General features: G+C 43.7%; 1 protein-coding gene across 3 annotated transcripts in view; it reads left to right on the plus strand.

The window, feature by feature from the left end:
* Positions 1 to 24,322, plus strand: part of LARGE1 (LARGE xylosyl- and glucuronyltransferase 1) — a 609,285-nt gene that overhangs the window by 296,113 nt on the left and 288,850 nt on the right. For all 3 annotated transcript variants that reach the window (XM_027541848.1, XM_027541849.1, XM_027541850.1), the window contains exon 5: positions 17,610 to 17,733. In XM_027541848.1, coding sequence (XP_027397649.1) covers positions 17,610 to 17,733 — 124 coding nt within the window. The remainder of the gene's footprint in view (positions 1 to 17,609; positions 17,734 to 24,322) is intronic.

The following is a 24,322-nucleotide window of genomic DNA, read 5'->3' on the forward strand; positions in this document are numbered from 1 at the left end:
GTTTAACTGAACAGAGATCAAAGTTTTGCACCCACATCTAACTGTCAAGAGCATAAACAGAGTTGGGAAAGATGGTGGACACCCAAGACCTACCCACCCTGCAGGAAACTGGGGTTCATCTTGTGTCTACCCTCTCTCGCATTCCCCCAGCCAGCCTGTCCATTACCAATGCCTCCAGCTTCTCCCTCTTGAATAATTTTCAGTTCCACCTCTTCCTGTTCATCCCCACTGTGACTGGCATAGTTCATGTCTCCATGGACTCTCACCTGTCCTTTCTGTCTCCCTGACCCATCCTCTGTGATGCCAGAATGATGTTTCAGAGATGCTGATCTGATTTCCTAAAACCTTTCAGTAGCTTCTCCTTGTCCAGGATAGAGCATTGAAGCTTTTTGCCATGGCACGTGGAGCATCCAGGGCCTGATGTCATTCTCAGCAGTGTTCCCATGCTGCTCCTCAGTCTCCAGCAGCACTCGCCTGCTGGCAGCTCCACACCCTGTCTGAGGCGCACCCTGCCTCTTGTCTCTTCTTACTGCTCTACTGTGCCTTTCTCCCATCCTCCTCCACTCCAAGCTGGCAAACTCCCTGTCTTCTTTAAGCCTTGCCTAGGCATCATTTTTTTTTTCCTGACTTTTTTCTTTTTTTTGGAGTATAATTGCTTCGCAATATTATGTTGGTTTCTGCTATACAATGAAGTGGATCAACTGCATGTATACATATATCCCCTCCTTCTTGGACCTCCCTCCCAACTCCCCACCCCACCCCCAGGCCATCACAGAGCACCGAGCTGAGCTTCCTGTGCTTTATAGCAGTTTCCCACTGTCTGTCTCGTTTACTCATGGTAGTGTATATATGTCCCTCCCATTCATCTCATGCTCCCCATCCCCGACCATACCCCGTGTCCACATGTTCATGCTCTGCATCTGCATCTCTGTTCCTGCCCTGGAACTAGGTTCGTCTGTACGATTCTTCTAGATTCCACATACATGCATTAATATATGATATTTGTTTTTCTCTTTCTGACTTATTTCACTCTATATGACAGACCCTAGGTCCATTCCCATGTCTACAAATGACACAATTTCATTCCTTTTTCTGGCTGAGTAATACTCCATTGCATATATGTATCACATCTTCTTTATCCATTCACCTGTCCGTGGACACTTAGGTTGTTTCCATGTCCTGGCTATTGTAGATAGTGCTGCAGTGAACAAAGGGGCATGTGTATGTTTTGAACTATGGTTTTCTCAGGGTATGTGCCTAGTAACCGGAAGCCCACCTGTACCTCTCAGCCTGAGTCAGGCCTCCCCTTCTACCCGCCCATAAAGTCCTATGCATTTATTATCTTTATTACATTATATTTTGTTTATCTATACATGTTATATTTTCTAGTAGAATCTGGGCCTTCTGGAGATAGGACACCATGCTTTGATTTTCCTGTTTTCCCAGTATCTCAGCCAAGTACTATTTATATGCTCCATAAATGTTTCCTTATTTAATAACTAAACCTGGGAGGCTCTTGAGAGTACCGTGGACAGCAAAGAGATCCAACCAGCCCATCCTAAAGGAGATCAGTCCTGGGTGTTCATTGGAAGGACTGATGTTGACGCTGAAACTCCAATACTTTGGCCACCTGATGTGAAGAGCTGACTCATTGGAAAAGACCCTGATGCTGGGGGAGATTGAGGGCAGGAGGAGAAGGGGACGGCAGAGGATGAGATGGTTGGATGGCATCACTGACATGGGTTTGAGTAGACTCTGGCAGTTGGTGATGGACAGGGAGGCCTGGTGTGCTGTGGTTCATGGGGTCACAAAGAGTCAGACACAACTGATCGACAGAACTGAACTGAGGAGCCTGCGTTAATAAATAACCTAAAGACATATTTATTCAACCAGTTACCTATTAGCCCAGACTTAATTTTATTTCACTTCACATTCAGGCCACTATATAGCTCAGTGATTTTCAGCAGGCCATTTCACTCTTTAGACTGGAGTTTTTTTTTATCAGTTAGCTTATATCAGTTAGTTAGGAATCAGTTCACCCCAAAACTTACTTGGTAAAAGACAGCATTTATTTCCTAGCTCAGCTATTTGTACTGATCTCACCCGGCTGGTTCTTGATGGACTGCCCTGTTCCTGCAGTCAGCGGGCAGGTTAACAAAACATCGCATTGGCTGCCTTCCTGGAGCAGGGAAGGGAGGTGGGAGCTACTAATGACAAATACATTACAGGGTCAGTTACTGCTGGGGACGTGGGCCCTCCTGGTAGCTCTATCCATTTGCCACTGTGCTTTCAGTTGTACATCCGAGGAGAAAATGGGAATGTGGAATAAAGAGGAGCCTTTTCCCAAAACCCTGGTTTCTGTGCAGTTTTGGGAACTTGTGGTTCTGCAGCCTTGATCTGCTACTTGAAACCAGCCATCATGTAGGCTAAGCATTGAATTAGACAAGTGATTTTCAGCCTTTATGTATTGGGGTGGCCAAAAAGTTCATTCGGGTTTTTAAACTTTTTGGCCAACTCAATATTTATTCCTTGTCTGCACTAAAGAACTCATGGTTGGGAGGAAAAAAGGAAAAAAACACTCTTTAAAGAAGAGTATTTGCACAATTGGGCTTCCCAGTGGTGCAGTGTAAAGAGTTCACCTGCCAGTACAGGAGACACAAGAGATGTGGGTTCAGTCCCTCGGTCAGGAAGATCCCCTGGAGTAGGAAATAGCTACTTGCCCCAGTATTCTTGCCTGGAGAATTCCATGAATAGAGGAGCCTGGCAGGCTTCAGTCCATGGGGTCGCAAAGAGTTGGACACTACTGAACATGGCAGACATACATCGTATGATTACAGATAGTCATGCTCTTTCTCAATTATGGCACATTTTAAGATCATAAAAAGTTCTTATGATAGTATTGGGTGTAAGTACTATTCCAGCTACAATAATGTATATGTATACACCTAAATAATTCCAGTAGTTGTTGAAATTGTAAAAATCCTATTGAGTATAAACTCTTCCTCCTACAGTAGCTGCAGCACAAAGATGTTCAATTTAGAAATAGCAGTAGTTTTATTATCAGCTGCCTATGGCAGGCCATACTTTCATGGAGGCATGGAGATCTGAGAAGAAAGCAAATTCTCAACATGTGATGTGAAAATTCTGCACCCCACATCAGGGCCTGCTTGATCTCCCTGAACTGAGCAGCCAATTAAGTCCCTCCCATCCTTGGGATTCTACAGATAAGAATGATTCTGTGAATTGATATGCTGGTCATAATGATTTGAGATATCAAGACAAAAGGACTTTTGAAAGACATTCCATTCAGGAAGTCCAGCTATAAATAGCTTCATTGCTTCCAAAGCATGTTATGAGGATTAACTAATACATGATTATAAAATACTTTGACAAATGGAGTACCTTCCTAATGTTAATAATATAATAATAGTGGTGCCGGATGCTTCTTTTGGCTTTCACTGTTAATTACAGTAATTAGATTTATTTTCCGGACAAGATTTTTAGCAAAATTTCATTTAAGGTTTGCTTTGTTACATCAAATCCGTTTTTCTGCAGCATGCCTGATGATAGTGGACACACTATATTTTAAAAGATAGGAAAGGAGTGCTATGCGCACAGTTTTTGTTTTTTTTTTTAATTCTTCTTAGTATTTATTTGGATGCATCAGGTCTTTGTTGTGGCGTATGGGATCCTCAGTGGCGCACAGGCGTAGCAGTTGCAGCCTGCCGCCTTAGTTGCCCTGCAGCATGTGGGATCTAGTTCCCTGAGCAGGGATTGAACCCGTATCCCCTGCATTACTGCTAAGTTACTGCTAAGTTGCTTCAGTCGTGTCCGACTCTGTGTGACCCCATAGACAGCAGCCCACCAGGCTCCCCTGTCCCTGGGATTCTCCAGGCAAGAACACTGGAGCAGGTTGCCATTTCCTTCTCCAATGCATGAAAGTGAAAAGTGAAAGTGAAGTTGCTCAGTCGTGTCCGACTCTAGTGACCCCACGGACTGCAGCCTACCAGGCTCCTCCGTCCATGGGATTTTCCAGGCAAGAGTACTGGAGTGGGGTGCCATTGCCTTCTCCGTCCCCTGCATTGGAAGGCATATTTTTAACCACTGGACAGACCACCAGGGAAGTTCCTGTGAGCACTCTTATATACTGATGCTGGCATTAAAAATTGCTATAACCTTTTAGAAAGTTCATAGTATTGTTGCCTAAGATGTTTACCCTATATGACTACATTAAGGGATTCTGCCTTAAAGGGATAATCCTAACTACAGAGGAAAATTTTTTGTGAAATACTGCTCATAATCCTAAAAATTGTATTAATACTTAAACAGTAAGTCTAAATTTAATACTTAATAAGTCTTAAATAATGGAATATCCCTCTTATAGTAAACCATATTCTTAATTGGTTATAAAAAGTATATTATAACATGGCTAAGTGATAGTTTATGATATAAAGTAAGTGACAAGACAGCTCAAAAACTCACACTTATCATCATTCCACTATGTAAATACATGCACACATATGTGTCATGCATACACATACACATCTACATGGTTGACATACAGGGGGTGAAAGAGTTGCAAAAAATACATGAAAAATGGAATTTTTGCATGTTGTGTTCAGAATGGAAAAAGTACAAATGATCTTGGTTTTGTTTTCTCTTTACATACATCTTTGGTCATCTCATTTTGCACCCTTTGTAATGAAGAAAAAAAGTGGATGAGAAAAAATAAATACAAGGTATATGTGAGCAAAGGTTTACCTCGTTGAAAATAAGACAGTATCGTGTCTTCGTCACCTGGATGGGATACTATTTAAACAAAAATTGGGGAAATGCCTGTAACTCCAATCCTAATTGCAGATAAACTGGGAGATATAGCTATTCTGTAAGGAAACTGAGCTTTTAATGAGCAGAGAAAAAATTCTTACTTAGTCACTAAGTGGTTACCTTAGTGGTCAGAAAGGTGGACCAGCTTGTAAAAAGTTAATATTTGTTTGCTAGGAGGATCTATTTACTCGCTCACTCCATCACCCTGTTGGCAGGAGGAGACGGGGTGGTTTGCCTTGCTTTTCATATCAAGCAACTTTTTTGTGTGTTTGTTTTTAAATCTGTGCCCCTCAAGAGCAGAAAGGATAAAACAGCATAGCGTCTTCATGAACAGTATTTGCCTCTAATTGTCTTATTGCTTATTCAGGCTTAAACTTGGTATAGAAGCAGTTTCTAGATCCTGCAGGGAGGAACCTAGGATTGAATAAAACAAAGAACTAGAAGTAGGTTCTGATTCTGTCTTTCTGTCTGTGAGCTGCTGACCCAGGGAGGTCACTCTCCTCCTTGGAGCTTTGCTTTGTTCCCCAGTCTCTCATAGAGCCCTGTTGTGACTATCAAAAGAGGTAGTCAATGTGAAATGCTTCTGCATTTTATTTATTCAACAAATAGAAGGGTAGTTCTCACTCTGTTAGGCTGTGCTCTGAGTGTTTTTCAGATACCAACTCACTGAATGTTCTTCTAATTCCATGAGGGGGTCTACTGGGTATCCCCGTTTTACAGATGATGAAACTGAGGATCCATATGTGAAGTCATGAATCAGGGTCACAGAGAGGAAAGGCAGGGCTGGGTTTGGACCCAGACAGTCTAGCTTCAGAGTCCAAACTCTCGAAAAGTTACTGTTTTGAGTATGATTTTCTTATTTTCACTCATCATTTTGGGTGACCATGTAGACATTGTTACTATTCCTGTGATCCATTTCCATCTTTATCCCCCACCCAGGTTATGTATTTTTGAGGTATTAAATATAAATAGTGGGGTTTCTTTTTTGGCTGCCCCATGAAGCATTTAGGATCTTAGTTCCCCAACCAGGGGTCAAACTTGTGTACCCTGCATTGGAAAGTGGAGTCAATTGCTAGACCACTGGGGAAGTCCCTGGACTGAACATTACTGTTCTGGTAAGGCTTAAGAAAATGCATGGGGAAATGAAAATCTTCATGAGGCAATATATACATTAATTAGCTTGATTGCAATGATGATTTCACAATGTAGACATATATAAAAGTATCACCTTAAGTGTTTCATAGTATTAAATGTACTTTGGAAACACAAAGTATATAATACACTTTGCTGCTGCTGCTGCTAAGTCACTTCAGTCGTGTCTGACTCTGTGCGACCCTGGCAGCCCACCAGGCTCCACCGTCCTTGGGATTCTCTAGGCAAGAACACTGGAGTGGGTTGCCATTTCCTTCTCCAGTGCATGAAAGTGAAAAGTGAAAGCTAAGTCGCTCAGTTGTGTCCGACCCTCAGCGACCCCATGGACTGCAGCCTTCCAGGCTCCTCTGTCCATGGGATTTTCCAGGCAAGAATACTGGAGTGGGGTGCCATTGCCTTCTCTGTAATACACTTTAGATATACAGATTTTTATTTGTCAATTATACCTCAGTAAAGTTCGGGGGAAGAAAATAGCAAGGACATGTAATATCTTTGAACAGGTAAAAGATGTATGCTATGTAGTCGTGCATGTAAAAGCAAAAAGAATTAGTTAATATAGTTTATAGGTCCCAAGGATAGGTCATTTGACTTTCATCCCAGCCATGTACAAGTGCATACCCACAAATGGATGAGGAAACTGAGGCCCAGAGGTTAAATCCTGTGTTCAAGGTCACAGGTAAATAAGTGATGCTCCTGAGGTTCTACCCTTGGCTCTGGCCAACCTTGGAGTCCATGCTACTTTTACTACACTATGAGGTCTTTGATTTGCTCTGTTCTTCTCCGCTGGAGAGCTCTTCTGACATGATACTGAGATGTCCTCGATTCTCTCCACATTATCAAGGCCACTTGTCCTCCCCCACACCAAGAGCTCACACCAAAAAACCCTCATTTGGGCTTCTGTGCTTTTCTGCAGTGAGTTCCATTAAATCTCTCAGTGTAACAGATTCACTGAGCATTCGAGTTGCTGTCACAGGCTCTTTCTTTTTCTAAAATTGCAATTCCATTGTAAACTTAATAATTAAGGATTATTCAACTCAGCTGTCCTTGTATATTTTAATAAAAAACAGACCTTGGGTTGCCTTATAGGGACTGTGACACATTCCTGACAGAAATAAGAAAGGAAAGGCAGGGAGAAAACTGGGGTTTAATCATCTTTGCCTCTTTGTATTACCATATTTATTGCATCCCAGCCTGAACAGGGGAGCAGTTAAGGAAACCAGAGGCAGCGGGAGCATTGCTCATTATGAGCAAAATCTGCAGGCTCTGCTGAAGATGAAGCATGCACTTGCTTCCTTCTTTGTTAGGAAAGCGTGATCTGGTCTGAATTAGAAGAGACCTAATGTCTGGGTTGCTCGACCCCAATCAAGCTATGTGGGACCCATTGTATTTGAAGACGTGTACTCAAGCTGGCCCATTCAAGTAGAAGCCTTTTCCCATGGGCTTAAAGCATTGCTCCTAGAATGCATATGTAACTGGTGGACTGATATTAAAGGCTATTTTAGTTGTTTTATAGACACTGAATCATATATTAAGAAAATCATTCCTTTTGTGATTCTTCTGAATGAGTTCTTATTATCTTCAGTTGATGAAACTCATTTTGGTATAAATATGTCCTTAACATCTGTCCAACTCTTGCTAATCTCCCTCCAAACAACAGAGAATAGGATGGAGGCTCACGGCCTTTGGCTGGTTTGGGGATTTGCAGGCCTCTAGCATTAAAACGATTTTACCAGCCTGAGTTAGGAACCAAATGCAAAATCAGCCTTGGGGATTACACATTGGGAATGAAATTATCACCAGTGTTGCTGTTTGTCCTGAATTGTGGAATGTTCTTTGAATTGAGGGCACTTTTTTGTCCTCATGAGTTGGGGTTACTTATAGTCTGAGCCAACCTGGACAATTGCTGGCTTTTCCTACCTAGGCAGATCTTTTCTTGTACAACACAGCTTCTAAGACAGCTGAGTAGACCAGACCTCATTCCCGCTCCCAGACCCATAGGTTAGACTGTCACTCTCCATCTCAGGCCAGTGGAGAAGCATTGGGATGTAATTCACATACTATGAAATTCACTCTTTAAAAGTGGACAGTTCAGTGGTTTTTGGAACATTCAGAATTGTGCAACTATCCCCACCATCTAATATTATCAATGGCCCATTTTCAGCATCTCATAAAGAAACACCCGTCCGCATGAACAATCACTCCCCACTCCCTCTCCCTCCATCCCCTGGCAACCACTAATCTTTCTGTTTATGTGGACTGTTCATTCTGAACATTTGCTATCAATGGGACCATATGCTGTTTTGTCTTCTTGTAACTGGTGTCTCCTATGTAGTATAATCTTTTCAAGGTTCATCCACGTTGTAGCATCTGCCAGTCCTTCGTTCCTCTTCTTTGCCTAATAATGTTCCATTGTATGGATTTACTTCATTTTGTTTATTCATCACTTGGTGACCATTTGGGTTGTTTCCACTTCTTGACTGTTATAAATAATGCCAGGGTGGATGTTTGTGTTAAAGTTCTTGAGGGAACATATTTTCATATATTATTTGTTGATATCGGATTGGCCACAGATAGTTCAGGTGTTTCCAAAACATGTTACAGAAAAATCCCAGTAAACTTTTTGGCCAACCCAATAGCTAGGAGTGGGATTTCTGGGGAAGTCAGCAATGGTAACTTTATGCTTCATGTTTTGAAAAGCCGCCAAACTGTGTTGCAGAGCAGCTACAGTCATTGATTGTATAATCCCACAAGTAGCAGCTGAGGGTTCCAGTATCTCTACATCCTTAATGACACTTGTTATTGGCTGTTATTTTTACCTTAGTCGTTTTAGTGGGTTTCAGAGTGGTATCCCAGTTCTGATTTGCATTTCCCTACTGACTAGTGATGTTGAGCATCTTTTCCTCTGCTTATTGGCCTTTTGTATGTCTTCTCTGAGAAATGACTGTTCAGATCCTTCGCTCCATTTCTAATCTGCTTACTTGTGTTTGTATTGAGCTGTAAAATATTTTTATACTATGGTTACAAGTCCCTTACCAGGCATATCTATGCCTTGCAGATATTTTCTCTCATTTGGTGGCCCTCTTTTTCACTTTCTTGATGGTGCTTTTTGAAGTACAAAAGTTTTTAATCTTTTGTATTTTTCTTTTTCTTTTGAGCTTTAGATGTCTTATGTCAGAAACCATCACCTAATCCCAAATTAAAAGATAACGCTCTCACATTGTCTTCTAAGGGCCTCTACGCCAGACTTGCAAGTAATTGTGTCCACTCTGAGGGAATTTGGATCTCTTTGGTAATTATTCATTTGTCCTTTTATTCTTTTTTTTTTTTTTTTTTTTGATAGACTATTACTGGATGAGTATATCTATAAGGAATTGTTTTAAAAATCTGAGGAAAAGATTATTTTTAATAAAATTTATTTCATAGAACAGTTTTCGATTTACAAAGAAATTACGAAAGGAATAGCACAGATTTTCCAAAACCCTACAGCCCATTTCCCCTCTCATGACATCTCATGGTATATTTGTTGTAATTAATGAACCAGTCCCTAGTGGCTCAGCAGGTAAATAATCTGCCTGCAAGGCAGGAGACACAAGTTTGATCGTTGGGTTGGGAAGATCCCCTGGAGAAGGAAGTGGCAACTCACTCCAGTATTCTTGTCTGGAAAATTCCTTGGACAGGGAAACCTGGTGGGCTACAGTCCATGGGTCCTAAAAAGAGTTAGACATGACTTAGCAACTGAACAACAGCAACAATTGTATCTTTCTTATACAATAATAAATGGTAGGCATCCAGACCACCGATGCTGGTTGGGTAGTTGTATTAGTGCTAACTTACAGACTTAGTTTCCTTTCCCTGGTGGCTCAAATGGTAAAGAATCTGTCTGCAATGCAGGAGACCCAGGCCCGATCTCTGGGTGGAGAAGATGTCCTGGAGAAGGAAACGGCAACCTACTCCAGTATTCTTGCCTGGGAAAATCCCATAGACGAAGGAGCCTGGAAGGCTATAGACCATGGGGTCACAAAGAGTCGGACATGACTGAGCACATAAAACTCATTACTCGTTGATATATTATTATAAAGTCCTGTCCTTTGTTTCAGATTTCCTTAATTTTTGCCTAAGTTCTTTTTTCTGTTCCAGAATCCCATCCAGGATATGATACTGCATTTAATCATGTCTCCTTCGGCTCCTCTTTCTTGAGATAGCTGGGTGAAAGATTATTTACAAAATGTAGTTCCCAGTGCCAAGACTCCATCTAATAGGGAACAATTGCAAAAGTGTAAGTTTTGAGCCCTGAATTCAGTGGGAGGCTCTGAGAAAGGGCATCTTGACACCATGGAATGTCTTCCTCGGAGCTGTGGTGTCTGAACTGAGAGCCAGAGGCTGGAAGCAGGAGGTGTGGTACCATGCAGGCAGCTGTGGACACCACTCCAGCGTCAACACAGCCTATGGGAAGGTGTGGCTAAGCCCTGACCTGACTCACGGACAGACACTTTCTAGGCACCAGGGTTGTGGAGAAAGTAGACAAGAGAGTAGGTGCTTTGTGAAATAAGACAGTCTCTACCTTAGACAGCTTGTGTTCTACTGGAGGGTGGGCATAGATCTGTAGATGTATAGGAAGATTTCCAGCCCTGCTAGTCACTGCTGGAAAGAAACCAGTCATGGCAGTGGGGTGAGGCATGATGGGTAGGGAGAGGGGCTTTGGATGGAGTGGTCATGGCGGGCCTCTTTGTGGAGGTGAGATTTCAGTGTATTCCTGAAGGAGACTTTGGTTTATTCCTGAGGAAGAATGCAGAAGAGGGAGAAAGTCCCATAGAAATGCTGGCACCATCATCCTCTGAGAGCCTGTTCTTCTTACCCACACTGTCCATCTTCTGCTTGGTAACCAGATTAACCTTCTGAATTACAGCTTCGGTCTGCTGCCTGCCAAGCCCTATAAACCTTATCTGGCTGTCTTTCACTTGGAGAATCGAATTCTGTTTTTAGGAATTCACACACGCTGGCCCATCCTGTTGTTAATACTCTCTCTCTCCTTTTCTTTCCTCCCCATTCCTGACATACAGTGGACGTTCAATAAACATTGTATGATCTGCTCTAATAAGACTGTGGTTCTTTCACAGACATACTATGAACTTCTCCACCTGTGTTCTTTTCCTAATTCTGTTACATACTGCAGGATACATTTCCCTCTCCTTCATCTTTTCTCATCCAAATGTCCGGTTTACTTGCCACATTATCCGTGGAAACTTCTAGATTTGCCACTGCTGAGGAGCCGTCTCTCGTTCTTATTCTCCGTGAACGTGTGCGTTTGTCCTTGTGTAGCTGTTCTGTACGGTCGTGCAGGCTGTTCACTGTCCAACTCCAGGAATCCCTTTACTCACCATTCAGGTCAGTGTCTTCACATGGCTGCAGGGCAGCAGGGAGGGCCTGCTGTTCCCAAACTTGCAGCTGTGTGTGCAGCCCAGTGTTACAGAGCCCTTATGTACTAACATTTATGTGGTTATTTGTATTCTTTCTCTGTCTCTGCTACATTGATTGCTGCCTGAAAAGAGGACTCTGAGCTCATTCATCACCTAAATCCCTATTCTGCCTTACTTGATGCTTGATAGCTCTTTGTTGGATGTTTATCCATTCAATGCATTTTTTGGTCTATGAGTGGAAGAACTAATTGAAAATACTTTATTTGAAAAGTGATGTAAAAGCAGTAGAGAAAATAACGGTTTCATAAGTTCATGTTGATAACAGTTCTGGTCCATTCAGGCAGCTGTAACAAAATAGCAGGCCAGGTGGCTCATAAACAACAGGAATTTATTTTTTCCTCTCAGTTCTGGAGGCTAGGAAGTCCAAGATCATGACACCAGCATGGCCTGGCTCTGGCGGGGGCCAGCTTCCTGATCACAGACTGCAGACTTCCTTCTGTGTTGTCTTGTGTTAAAAAAAGCCAAGGAGCCTCTTTTGTAAGGGCACTAACCCCTTTCAGGAGGACTCTGCCCAGGGACCTATTCACCTCCCAAAGGCCCCACCTCCTGGTACTCTCACCCGAGGGGTTAGGGTTCAACATAATGAATTTGGGGTGGGAGTCAATGAACATTCAGACCATACCAATTATTAACATATATCGAAATATTACCCACGTGCCAGGCAATTTGCTAAGCACTTTATATATATCACATGTCACAATTAGCCAATATATTGATACTACTGCTTACTTACCATTATTGTTCCTGATTTGAAATGAAATTGAGGCCTAGAGAGATGAAATCACATGCTTGCATTCACTTAGTCATTAATGCAGCCAGGGTTCCAACCCAAATGTTCTGGAGCAAAACGCCAGCCCTGAACCACTGATGTAAGCATGTCTTCAGCTGCTTCTGCTTCTTATGGGGAATGTGAACAGTGATGGGGAAGGAGAGAGCACTGGCTTGCTTTTCCTGTTGTATGAGTGTTTCTTGAGCACACGTTACTTGCCAGCCTCTCTGCCCAGCACTGGGGGTGGAAATGAAAAGATGGCTGCTGTCCTTGGAGGCTTCATGGTGGAGGGAAGGAGCCAGGTGTTTGAATTTTTTGTTTGTTTGTTTGTTTTATTGAAGGATAATTGCTTTTCAGAATTTGTTGTTTTTTGTCAAACCTCTGCATGAATCAGCCATAAGTATACATATATCCCCTCCCTTTTGAAACCTCCTCCCATCTCTCTCCCCACCCCACCCCTCTAGGTTGATACAGAGCCCCTGTTTGAGTTTCCTGAGCCATACAGCAAATTCCCATTGGCTATCTATTTTACATATGGTAATGTAAGTTTCCATGTTACTCTTTCCATACATCTCACACTCTCCTCCCTTCTCCCCATGTCCATAAGTCCTCATGTCTCTATGTCTGTTTCTCCACTGCTGCCCTGTAAATAAATTCTTTAGTACCATTTTTCTAGATTCTGTATATATACATTAGAATACAATATTTATCTTTCTCTTTCTGACTTACTTCACTCTGTATAATAGGTTCTAGGTTCATCCACTTCATTAGAACTGACTCATATGCACTCCTTTTTAAGGATGAGGAATATTCCATTGTGTATATGTACCACAACTTTATCCGTTCGTCTGTCGATGGACATCTGGGTTGCTTCCATGTTCTAGCTATCATAAATAGTGCTGCAATGAACTCTTTTTCAATTTTTATTTCCTCAGGGTATATGCCTAGGAGTGGGATTTCTGGGTCATATGGTGGTTTTATTCCTAGTTTTTTAAGGAATCTCCATGCCGTTTTCCATAGTGGCTGTATCAATTTACATTCCCACTAACAGTGCAAGAGCATTTCCTTTTCTCCACACCCTCTCCAGCGTTTATTGTTTACAGACTTTTTGATGATGGCCATTCTGATCAGTGTGAGGTGATATCTCATTGCAGTTTTTTGATTTGCATTTCTCTAATAATGAGCAATGTTGAGCATCTTTTCATATGTTTGTTAGTCATCAGTATGTCTTCTTTGGAGAAATGTCTGTTTAGGGCTTTTTCCCATTTTTTGATTAGGTTGTTTTTCAGGTATTGAGTTGTATGAGCTGCTTGTATATTTTGGAAATTAATCCTCTGTTGTTTCATCTGCTATTATTTTCTCCCATTCTGAGGGTTGTCTTTTCACCTTGCTTATAGTTTCCTTTGATGTGCAAAAGCTTTTAAGTTTAATCAGGTCCCACTTGTTTATTTTTGTTTTTATTTTCATTACTCTAGGAGGTGGGTCATAGAGGATCTTGCTTTGATTTATGTCATTGTTTGTTCTGTCCATGTTTTCCTCTAAGAGTTTTATAGTTTCTGGTCTTACATTTAGGTCTTTAATCCATTTTGAGTTTATCTTTGTGTATGGTGTTAGGAAGTGTTCTAATTTCATTCTTTTACATGTAGCTGTCCAGTTTTCCCAGCACCATTTATTGAAGAGGTGTCTTTGCCCCATTGTATATTCTTGCCTCCTTTGTCAAAAATAAGGTACCCGTAGGTGCATGGGTTTATTTCTGGGCTTTCTATCTTGTTCCATTGGTCTATATTTCTGTTTTTGTGTCAGTACCATAGTGCCTTGAATACAGGTGTTTGAATTTGATCTCACAGTGCTTTGCTGTGAGTGCTCAATTAGCTTTTCATTGGAGGCACCCAGTTACGAGGAAAAGGGAAGGATAAGGATCCACTCACAGAGGAGGAGATGACTGACAGACAGTTGGAAGGGATGAACAGGAAATCACAGGCATTGGGAAGAATTCTGTGGGGAAGGAACAGCACAGGTAAAGATATAGATGTGTAGAAAATGTAATGTGTGGGAGCAAATATGTGTACCTTGGTTTGTTTGGTATTGTTATCCCCATGTCTAAAATTATGCCATCCCTCCACCGTGGATAAAAATGCAAGTTGACAATTATACAGTTTACATTTATCCGTTCTTCATACGTAAGATTCCTTTGTGGTTCCCGTGGGAGAGGGAGGTGGTTGTGACAATACTGAGGGCTAAAGGGACCCTCTGTCTTCCCAGGAGTGACAAGTTACCACTGGCTTAGCATCCAGGTTAAGTCACTGGCCAGTGAACAAACACACCATCACTCCCCCACGCCTCTGGTCATCACTTAGGACCTCAGGAAGCAATGGCCGCTGGCAGTTTTTATAGGGAAGCTTCTTATAGAGCTTCCAGGAAGGCTGTAGGGCAGGCATGCCACTTGCTTCTGAGCATACGTGGCTTAATCAGAGAGTTTGCAGTGTCCAGGCAGTGGGTACCGTGGAGAAGTTCAGTGGTGCTGATGGCTTCTTTGTCATTGATTCAGCTCAGCACCCTTGAGCACCTATTATCTGTTTGACAGATTGACCTTGGATAATAACTTTCTTCAGGTCTAGGCTCATCCTCCCAGCTCCACTTGGCTTTGCTTCCCTCACCTTCAACTTGCTATATCCAATACCAAACCCATCATCTTCCTCCAGTGTGCCTTTCTTCCCGTATCCCGTGTCCTAGAGGCATCACCACCAACCCAGGAAACCCCGTTGTATTCCTCTTCCCTGCTACTTTCCTCATATCCGTGATCTCCTCTGAAATCCCTCAAGATTTGACTTCTTCGTTCTTTGTTGCTCTTCTCCAGACGCGAAGTCAGGTTTTCATTTCACATTCATTTTTTTTTAATCGAACTCTTACTGCATCCGAGGCATGGAGCTCCATCCTGGGACTCTCCATTTCAACATCATTGGCATTATCCTTCATCTTTTTAAGCTCACAGTCAAGGAGGGATGCAGACAAGTAAGCAGATAGTTACAGCCTAAGGATGGTACAGATGCTGAGAGGACTGTGTGTTAGGAAGGGCCCCTGACCTCGTCACAGGTCATCAGGGAGGGATTCCAGGAGCACCCGATGGCCAACCTCAGAAGTGAAGGCTGGGTGAGAGAGAACCAGACGCTGAATGGCGACTGTGAAAGGGAGGGAGGAGGAGGAAGGAGAGGACAGGACTGGAATACGTGAGAGCAAGGACGGTGGGTTACCACCATGTCCCCAGCAACCTGCTCATCGCTTGGTGGGTAGCAGGTGTTCAGAAAGTGTAGAATAAGCAAATGCATGAGGATTTCCTACCCAGTAAACCACATATGCAAAGGTCTAGGTGGAAAGGGTGCATGGGGGAAGGGAGAATTGAAAGACGTGTATGTGTCTGGAACTTAGAACAGTGCTGGGGAGCCACTGTACAGGGGTTGAGAGCTATGGGGCAGGTCGTGTGACCCCCCCCCCCCTGCTGAGCTGATGAAGTACAGACTGTTTATTGCACTGCTTACTATGTACCTGCATCTCTCCCCTTCTCTGTTCCAACCCCCGAGTCCCTGCTAACCTTCCTGTCCCAACACACTCTCAGCGCCTGCTGGGCTCCATTCAGTCTCTTATTATTCTCCCTGGATCATGTCCCCTCTTCCTTTGCTTCCTGTGCCAAGGATAAAGCATCCCCAATGCTTACAATCCTTCTGACCCAGTCCAGATTCACCTTTTGTTTTCTTTAGTCTTCTGGAGCCTTGTATTCTGTTGTAGCTGTTACCACATTCCACCTCCTGTTTATATTTAATTATGTCTATATTTAACTATCTCTTCAAATAGTAAGAGCTCCTTGAGATTGGGGCAAGGGGTGAGGTCCTTCCCATCTTTAGATTTCTCAGCGGTGCCCCTTCATTACAATGCATGCTCTTATTATTACTAGTGCTGTGGTGTCTATGGTAGTAGTTCTGCTGGGTTCAACTGCGGCTTTGTTCCTGGCAGTCCCTCAAGAAGGCATCTCCACTGTCTATTATTATCCCACCTCTGTTTGCTGTTGAGATGCAGCGAGTGTTGTACTACCTATCTCATCCAATTGACCCAGTAGCCCCAAGGGGACTCTTCATTGTGCACAGTGAAGAAGCAGTACGGAGGTGTAAGTGACATGTTCAAAGCCCCCTCCATAGATGCTAGGTCTGGGCTTTGGACCTATTTACATTTGAATCAGAAGCTTTGCCCTTGTGTGCTGCTGGTTTGTATTTTGGGTGCTGGCTCAGTATGACAGCCGGCCAACTGAGATGGAATGCTAAAGACTTTAGAAATATTACATATGAGGGTGAGCTGATACTCAGTAATGGGAGCCCCAGGTGATGCCATTGTGGCTCCCTGGGGGATGGGAATGGACATGGTGGGGGGAACAAGCAGGAGACAGGATTTAGTGCTGTGCTATGAGAGAAGTACTTTCCAGCTCCATACAGCCAGTCTAAAGACCTCACCCTCTGTCCACGTGCTTCACTGAGGCCAGTACATCCAGCTGGTAAAGATAAAGCATTGACCAAATTGTACACATGCTATGATTTTTGGAGATATAGATGCCATAATAGCAGGTATGGTGGTTGGCTTGCATTGAGTGTCACCACGGAGAAGGCAATGGCACCCCACTCCAGTACTCCTCCCTGGAAAATCCCATGGACAGAGGAGCCTGGTAGGCTGCAGTCCATGGGGTCGCTGGGAGTAGAACACGACTGGGTGACTTCACTTTCACTTTTCACTTTCATGCGTTGGAGAAGGAAATGGCAACCCACTCCAGTGTTCTTGCCGGGAGAATCCCAGGGACGGGGAGCCTGGTGGGCTGCCATCTATGGGGTCACACAGAGTCGGACACGACTGAAGTGACTTAGCAGCAGCAGCAGAGTGTCACCAATGATTTTACCCTCTCCAGTCCTTGGAGTTGCCACATCTCTGAAATCTTGAGGTTGGATTAGGTATCCTCTCTCCTTGTTACCTCTGACATCCTCCCGAGCAGGCACTGGTTAGGCAAAATGCCTGGTTGACCTTCCCCATTGCTGTTACAAATTGGTTGTGTGTGTGTGCTCAGTCGCTTCGGTCGTGTCCAACTCTTTATAACCCTGTGGGCTGTAGCCCTCTGGGCTCCTCTGTCCACGGGATTTCCCAGGCAACAATACTGGAGTGGGTAGCCATTCCGTTCTCTAGGGGATCTTCCCAACCCAGGGATCGAACCCACATCTGCTTTGCAGGAGGATTCTTTACCACTGAGCACTGAGGAACCCAAATATTACCAGTTGGTAAGAATGGGGTTTTGTGGCTAGAATTCAAAGGTCTTGGTTCTCCCTCCTGACTCCTCCTCTCACTGCCCACAGGCGGAATCCTCTCCATTTCCACCTCATCGCCGACTCCATCGCCGAGCAGATCCTGGCAACACTCTTCCAGACCTGGATGGTACCTGCGGTGCGTGTAGACTTCTACAACGCTGATGAGCTCAAGGTACTGGCGGGAAGGGGGTCATGCTTTTCTTGTTTATGGTTTAGTAGACAGAAGCAAAGGCAGAAATCTCAACTCCCAACTCGAAATGTCCAGGTGTATCTGAGGGTTTTTGCCACTTGAAATTGATTTGATTATCTGAAGTGTTAACCACCTCTTTAGCACAGGATACATGTTGGTCTATGCAATTCTGACCACCAAGCGTTTCTGTGGAGACTGGAGGCCTCTGGCCTGGTCCGTATCTAAAGGAGGCCCATGATGGCTGATATCTGGAGAATTCGATTACCTGGTCAGGTCACCACTGAACTCAGAGTGTGATGGGACTGGGTTTGAATTTGTGTATTGTCATTTACTGGTCATAAGACACAAAGTTATACCTTTGTTGGGTCTGATTTTTCATGAGTAGAAATGTGATTATAACAACAACCTCAAGGAGTAATGGCTCAAATGAGAGAATATATCTGAGTGCACTTTAAAAGACTATGCTGAATAGAGACTTCCCTAGCAGTCCATTGGTTCAGACTCTGCACTTCCACTGCAGGGGCCACAGGTTCGATTCCTTGTTGAGGAACTAAGATCCTTCATGCCATGTGGCATGGCCAAATAACCCCCACAACATTAGGCTGAATAAATATTAAGGATTATGTTGGGCCAGAAGGTTTCAACCAAATGAAGATCATTTGGCCATATAATTACCTTGCTTGAAATCCTGCTGTGGTACCACGTGGTCTGTGTCAAGCTTGAGTTTCACAGTCTGATTAAAACGCCCTTCATATACTGGCTCTAGACTCTTCTTCCAGTCTCGTCTCTGGCCGTTCCTGCAAATTCACTTATTACTTAGCTTTAAGAAACCACCTCTGGGCTCTCTTCCCTCCTTCCTGTGTTTGAGCCTTTCCTTCTATCCGACATGCCCTTCCAGCTACTTTGTCACCACTCCACTCGTCCTTCAAGACTCAGCTCCATGGCCGCCTCTTCTGAGATCTTTCTGTGACTCCCTCAGGGGAGAGGAAGATCTTTTCTGTTCACTTGTCCAACTACTGCTTTAGTTTAGAACCTTCTTAATGGGGGACGGGGCTGGGAACACATCTTGTTCTTTTCTGTGTTTCTGATGCATTGCTTGTTACCCTGTGCTGCTAGTGGATTTTACAAATTGCTGTTATTAGTGGAACACGTAACTTTGCAGAAATTGTGGCTGCTCCATCTCCAGTCACCTTGGGAAGGACTAAACACGTAGGCATGAGGCTGATTTTAGCAAATTGCTTGCTCTAAACCTCATAAAGCCATTATCTTTTCATTTCAGAGCCATAACATTTTAAATAGATCACTCAGATGCCGGCCAGAGTTTCTGATTTTCCCATATTTCAGGCTCTGGGGTTGATCGAGATGTTGAGAATTTAGCATTTGGGGATTGTCGTGGCAATTTGTGTGCCATTCCAATCTATTCTGAGCTAAAATTGATTAACACTCTTAAAAAGGGAAAAACAAAATTTAGCAAATTGCTGCACTAATTAAGGTGAAAGCAAGCCACTCTGTCTCCCAGGGTCTGAGCACCAATTCCATGGGGAAGAGCTATGGGAGGGGAGGAGCTGTGTCTGGCACAGAAGGCTGCTGCTTCTGTCTTAGTGTGGTTCCAAGTCTGTGCTCTGTGTAAGCCTGGACCCCCCTGCTTTTTAAGAGAACACGGAGTGGTTGAAAAAACCCCAACTTCATATCCCATCTTGCCACTAAAGAGCTGTCTGACTTGGGTTTGAGCCATGAAAGTGAAAAGTAAAGTGTTAGTCAATCAGTTGTGTCTGACTCTTTGCAACCCCGTGAACTAATATAACCCTGCCAGGCTCCTCTGTTCATGGAATTCTCCAGGCAAGAATACTGGAGTGGGTAGCCATTCACTTCCTGATCCAAGGAATCTTCCTGACCCAAGAATCAAACCCTGGTCTCCAACATCACGGGCAGATTCTTTACCTCTGAGCCAAATGGGTAGGACACTGCCAGACACAGAGAAAGATACTGGATTAAATAAGACAACTCACGTGAAGGCCCAGCTGTGCCTGAGATGCAGCAGGTTCTTGATAGTCCCTTATTCCCCTTTGTAGCCATGGCAATGTAGGATTAAAATGCTCTTAATTGTATGGCCTACAGGGAAATCTCCGGGCCTTTGGGAGGTTGAAAGGTAAGGCACTGTGGCCTGTAACCTACCCTTGGGAACCCCAAGAATTTCTTAGGGTCCTGGAAGAAAGGAGGCAGGTGAGATTGGGAAAGACTGGAGTTCTGACTCCATCATGCCCACATGAATCCAAGTATCCATTATTTTTACACACTTTTTTTTCTTTTGGCCACACTGGGTCTTCATTGTTTCGTTGCTTTCTCCAGTTGCAGCGAGCAGGAGCGACTCTTTGTCGGGGTGCGTGGGCTTCTCATTGCGGTGGCTTCTCTTGTTATGGAGCATGGGCTCTAAAGTGTGGGCTCCATAGTTGTGGCACAAGGGCTTAGCTGCTCCTTGGCATGTGGAATCTTCCCGGCCTGGAGATCAAACCCCTGTCCCCTACATTGGGAGGCAGATTCTTAACAACTAGACCACTAGGGAAGCCTGCACACTGAATTTTTATCCATTTGAAGACTGCATGGCTTAAAAAATAAGAAAAAGAAAATTGCCATGTGATGTATTCTGAAGGATATGGTCTCCGGAGTCCTGCCCTTGACCCTGCCTTCTACTGATGATTGCAACACAAAGTCCCTCCCACCTGCATTTCATTTCCCTACCACTTAAACATCTATCACCCACAGTCCTGTATCCCATGAGGCAAGTTGTCAGAATCCAATAAGGACAATGAGTATGAGGCATTCTGTAAAATGTAATTTTTCCATAATTCATGAGAATGATCATAATAATTTATGCATAATTCTGCTTGACAAACCTAAATCATGATCTGCCCACTCTCCCGACCTGAGCCTTCCTCACATCTAGCACCACCATCTACTTAGCTGCTCATCCGGAACTAAGAGTCTGCCTTCAATGTGTCCCTTTCCCTCTCTCTATATCTGGCCATTTGAGGTCCAAGCTTGTCTCCGTCTCCCCTGATACTATCATAGTCTAAGCACGTGAGATTTTCCCCCAGACAAGTATCTTCCCTTCTTATCTGCCTACATCTCCTTTACTGAATCTATTCTTCATCAGTAACAAATCAACTTTCCCACAGGAAAGCCCAACACACCATCCCTGTCCTCTGTGTAAAACCTTTGATGGTTTCCTAGTGCTTTTAGGATGGAGAGTGCACTCCTTAACTGAGTTGTGTTTCTGGCTCCTGCCTCCTTCCAACTTCTAGTATTGTTAGCACCGCTGCTCACCTGCTAAATTTTCCAGGCTACTGTGCTCCTTCCCTTCTGCTGGGGGCCTTTGCACAAGTATTTCTTCTGTCTGTCGTATTAGGAGTCTGTTCTTTCCCCATTGCTAATTAATTCCCTATTATTTTGCTGAACCTCTATGTACTTGAGGAAACCTTCTCTGCTTTCATCATCTCATAGGGGTTTCTTTGTTATATCTTCTTGGAGGATCACATACGTTTCTTCTGTAAACTCACCACTGAGTGTAAACTTTCATGCCTTTGTGTGATGAGCAGGTAAATGTCTACCTTCCCTCAAGTGTAGGGTCCAAAAGAGCTAGGCTTCTGTTTTTTATCACTCTTGTTATCCCTACCACCTGGCATGATGCCTGGCCTATGAAAATATTTACTAAATGGATACACAGTAAACTCAATGCTGGGTGCCTAAGAGACAGACGCAAAGTCATTAGGAAAGGATTTCAGTTTGTTTGTTTGTTTTTTAATTGGAGTATAGTTATTTGGAATGTTGTGTTAATTTCTGCTGTACAGCAAAGTAATTCAATTATGTGTGTGTGTGTATGTATGAGTGTGTGTACTGAAGTAGGAAATGGCAACTCATTCCAATATTTGCCTGGAAAATTACAGGACAGAGGAGCCTGGCAGGCTACAGACCTTGGATTTGCAAAGAGTCAGATGCAACTGAGCATATATTAATATATATGCATTCTTTTTTATATTCTTTTCCGTTATGGTTTATCATAGGATATTGAATATAGTTCCCTGTGGTTTACAGTAGGATCCTGTGATTTATCCATTCTCCATACATAAAATAGTTTGTATCTGATCCCAAACTCCCAATCCATCCCTCCCTCAACCCATTCCCCCTTAGCAACCAGTCTGTTCTCTATGTCCGTAATTCTATTTCTGTTTCGTACATATGTTCATTTGTGTCATATTTTAAATTCAACATATAAGTGATATTTGATGTCTATTTGTCTGACTAACTTTACTTAGTGTGGTAATCTCTAGTTGCCTTGATGTTGCTGCAAATGGAATCATCGCCCTCTTTATGGCTGGGTAGTATTCCATTGTGTATATGTACCACATTTTTATCCATCTTTATCCATTCATCTGTCAATAGACATTAGATTGAGGAAAGAGTTCTGGATCACCGTCAGGACTTTACCACATTCCTGAGGCCCATTGCACCTCAGGGCACTGGCAGCCAGCCAGGTGTTTGTTTGACCCTGCAATAGTATAGAGAAAACAGCTCCATCTGTACCAACCCACCTTAATCCCAAGAGCAGCCATGGGGCAGACATCTTTCCATGACAAGTAAACCAGGAAGGGGATGTATTGAAACACCATCCATCAGATGGTGTTAGAGGAGGGACAAATGATGTCGTGGAATCGTGCTGATTCTGCACTTGCATCCAGGAAACATATTGGATGGTACCCACAGCGGACGCATAAGACGGCCTCCCCCGATATGGCTGAGAAATCATTTTATATAGCTGTTGGAAATGACATTTTTCAGAAATACTCCTCTGGGGCCCTTATTCTGTCTGTTAGTGCTGGAGAATGGACAAATAGGGGAAAGGAAATTATGAAGGATCAGTGTGTGATTAAAAACAAGCTGTGAGAAATTTGCGCTGGACTGGTATGCTTCTCTCCATAATGACCAGTTAGTGCGGAATTGCAAACAGTGATCGCTCAGCATGCTCGTCCCCGTGGCCTGTGAAACACTCATTGGTCTTTCTGATGTTTTTGTGGTTCATTCATTTCCGGCTTTCTAGTTCCCGGATCCACAGGCTCCCAGGACTGAGTGCCTCCACATCCACTCAGGACACGAAGCCCCTGTCACCAGGGGAAGGAGCAGCAGGATGAGGACCATGACTTCTTTTTGCATGGAGCTTTGCAGGTGGTGGCATGCATCACTCATGCCTTGGGACAGCCCTGTGGAGTAGAAAGAGGAGCTTCATTACCTCCATCTCACAGGCAATTTGTAAACTGAAGCCCAGAGGTGAAGGATATTTCCCTGAGATTAGGCAGTGAATAAACGCCGAGACCACTATTTGATTTTTCCTTTCCAAATGAAATGGTGTGAGATCCGGGGTCATGTAACTCAGCAGACACGGAGGTGGGATGGATCTGAAGAAAAGGAGGGGAATGTGGGCTGCCACCTGACTGGGGGATGAGGTTGCCACTGTTGACTTGCACTTGAACTCAGAATTCCATTTTCATTGACTTTGAACCCCATATGCTATGGTGTGTGTTAGTCACTCATTGATATTCGACGCTTTGCGACCCCATAGACTGTAGCTTGCCAGGTTCCTCTGTCCATGGAATTCTCCAGGAAAGAATATTGAAGTGGGTAAGTAGCCATTCTCTTCTCCAGAAGATCTTCTCAACCCAGGGATTAAACCCATGTCTCCTGCATTGCAGGCAGATTCTTTACTGTCTGAGCCACCAGGGAAGCCCAGGCTACAGTATAAACCTCTGCTATATATGGAACAATTTCTTTCTTATGTTCTATGGTTTTCACATGGAATGCTCACCATAACTCTGTGGACTGATTCTATTATGATCCCCATTTTACAGATAAGGAAACTGAGGGTTAAGGAGATAAAATAACTAACCCCCAATCACATGCGTAGCTAGCGTTTGGCAGTTGTCATTTAGTTGCTGAGTCATATCCAACTCTTTTGTGACCCCATGGACTGTAGCCCACCAGGCTGCTCGGTCCAGGGGATTTCGGAGGCAAGAATACTGGAGTGGGTTGCCATTTTCTCCTCTAGCTGATATTCCCATCCCAGGGATAGAACCCACATCTCCTGCACTGGCAGATGGATTCTTTACCACTGAGCCACCTGGGAAGCCCAGTACGTGGCAGAGCCAGGAATAAAACCCAGAACTGACTCCACAATCCATGTTCTCTCTCCTCTGTTCTGGTTCCTTCACTGTGGGCTATTTTTAAGCTAAGATACCACAACTGTGTCTAGACAAAGGTCCTCTGAGCTCTCGGTGCTGTTCTTTTTCTGGTTGTTCCTGAAGAACAAATGTATTAAACCTAACTCCTCCATTTAAAGGCCTGCGGGGAGCGGCCTTCCTGCTGTGGACGAAAGTGTGTCTTACTAATGATGCTGTTGAGAGCTGGGACGGCCCCATCCCTGCCATCCAAGGATCACTAAACTAAGCAGTCCTCACTCTGGACAGTTTGCCTTAAATCAGCAAGATATTTGCCAGTGTTCAGATGAGGCCCTGAATACCCT

This window comes from Bos indicus x Bos taurus, chromosome 5, assembly GCF_003369695.1.
Source record: "Bos indicus x Bos taurus breed Angus x Brahman F1 hybrid chromosome 5, Bos_hybrid_MaternalHap_v2.0, whole genome shotgun sequence".
NCBI lineage: Eukaryota > Metazoa > Chordata > Mammalia > Artiodactyla > Bovidae > Bos > Bos indicus x Bos taurus.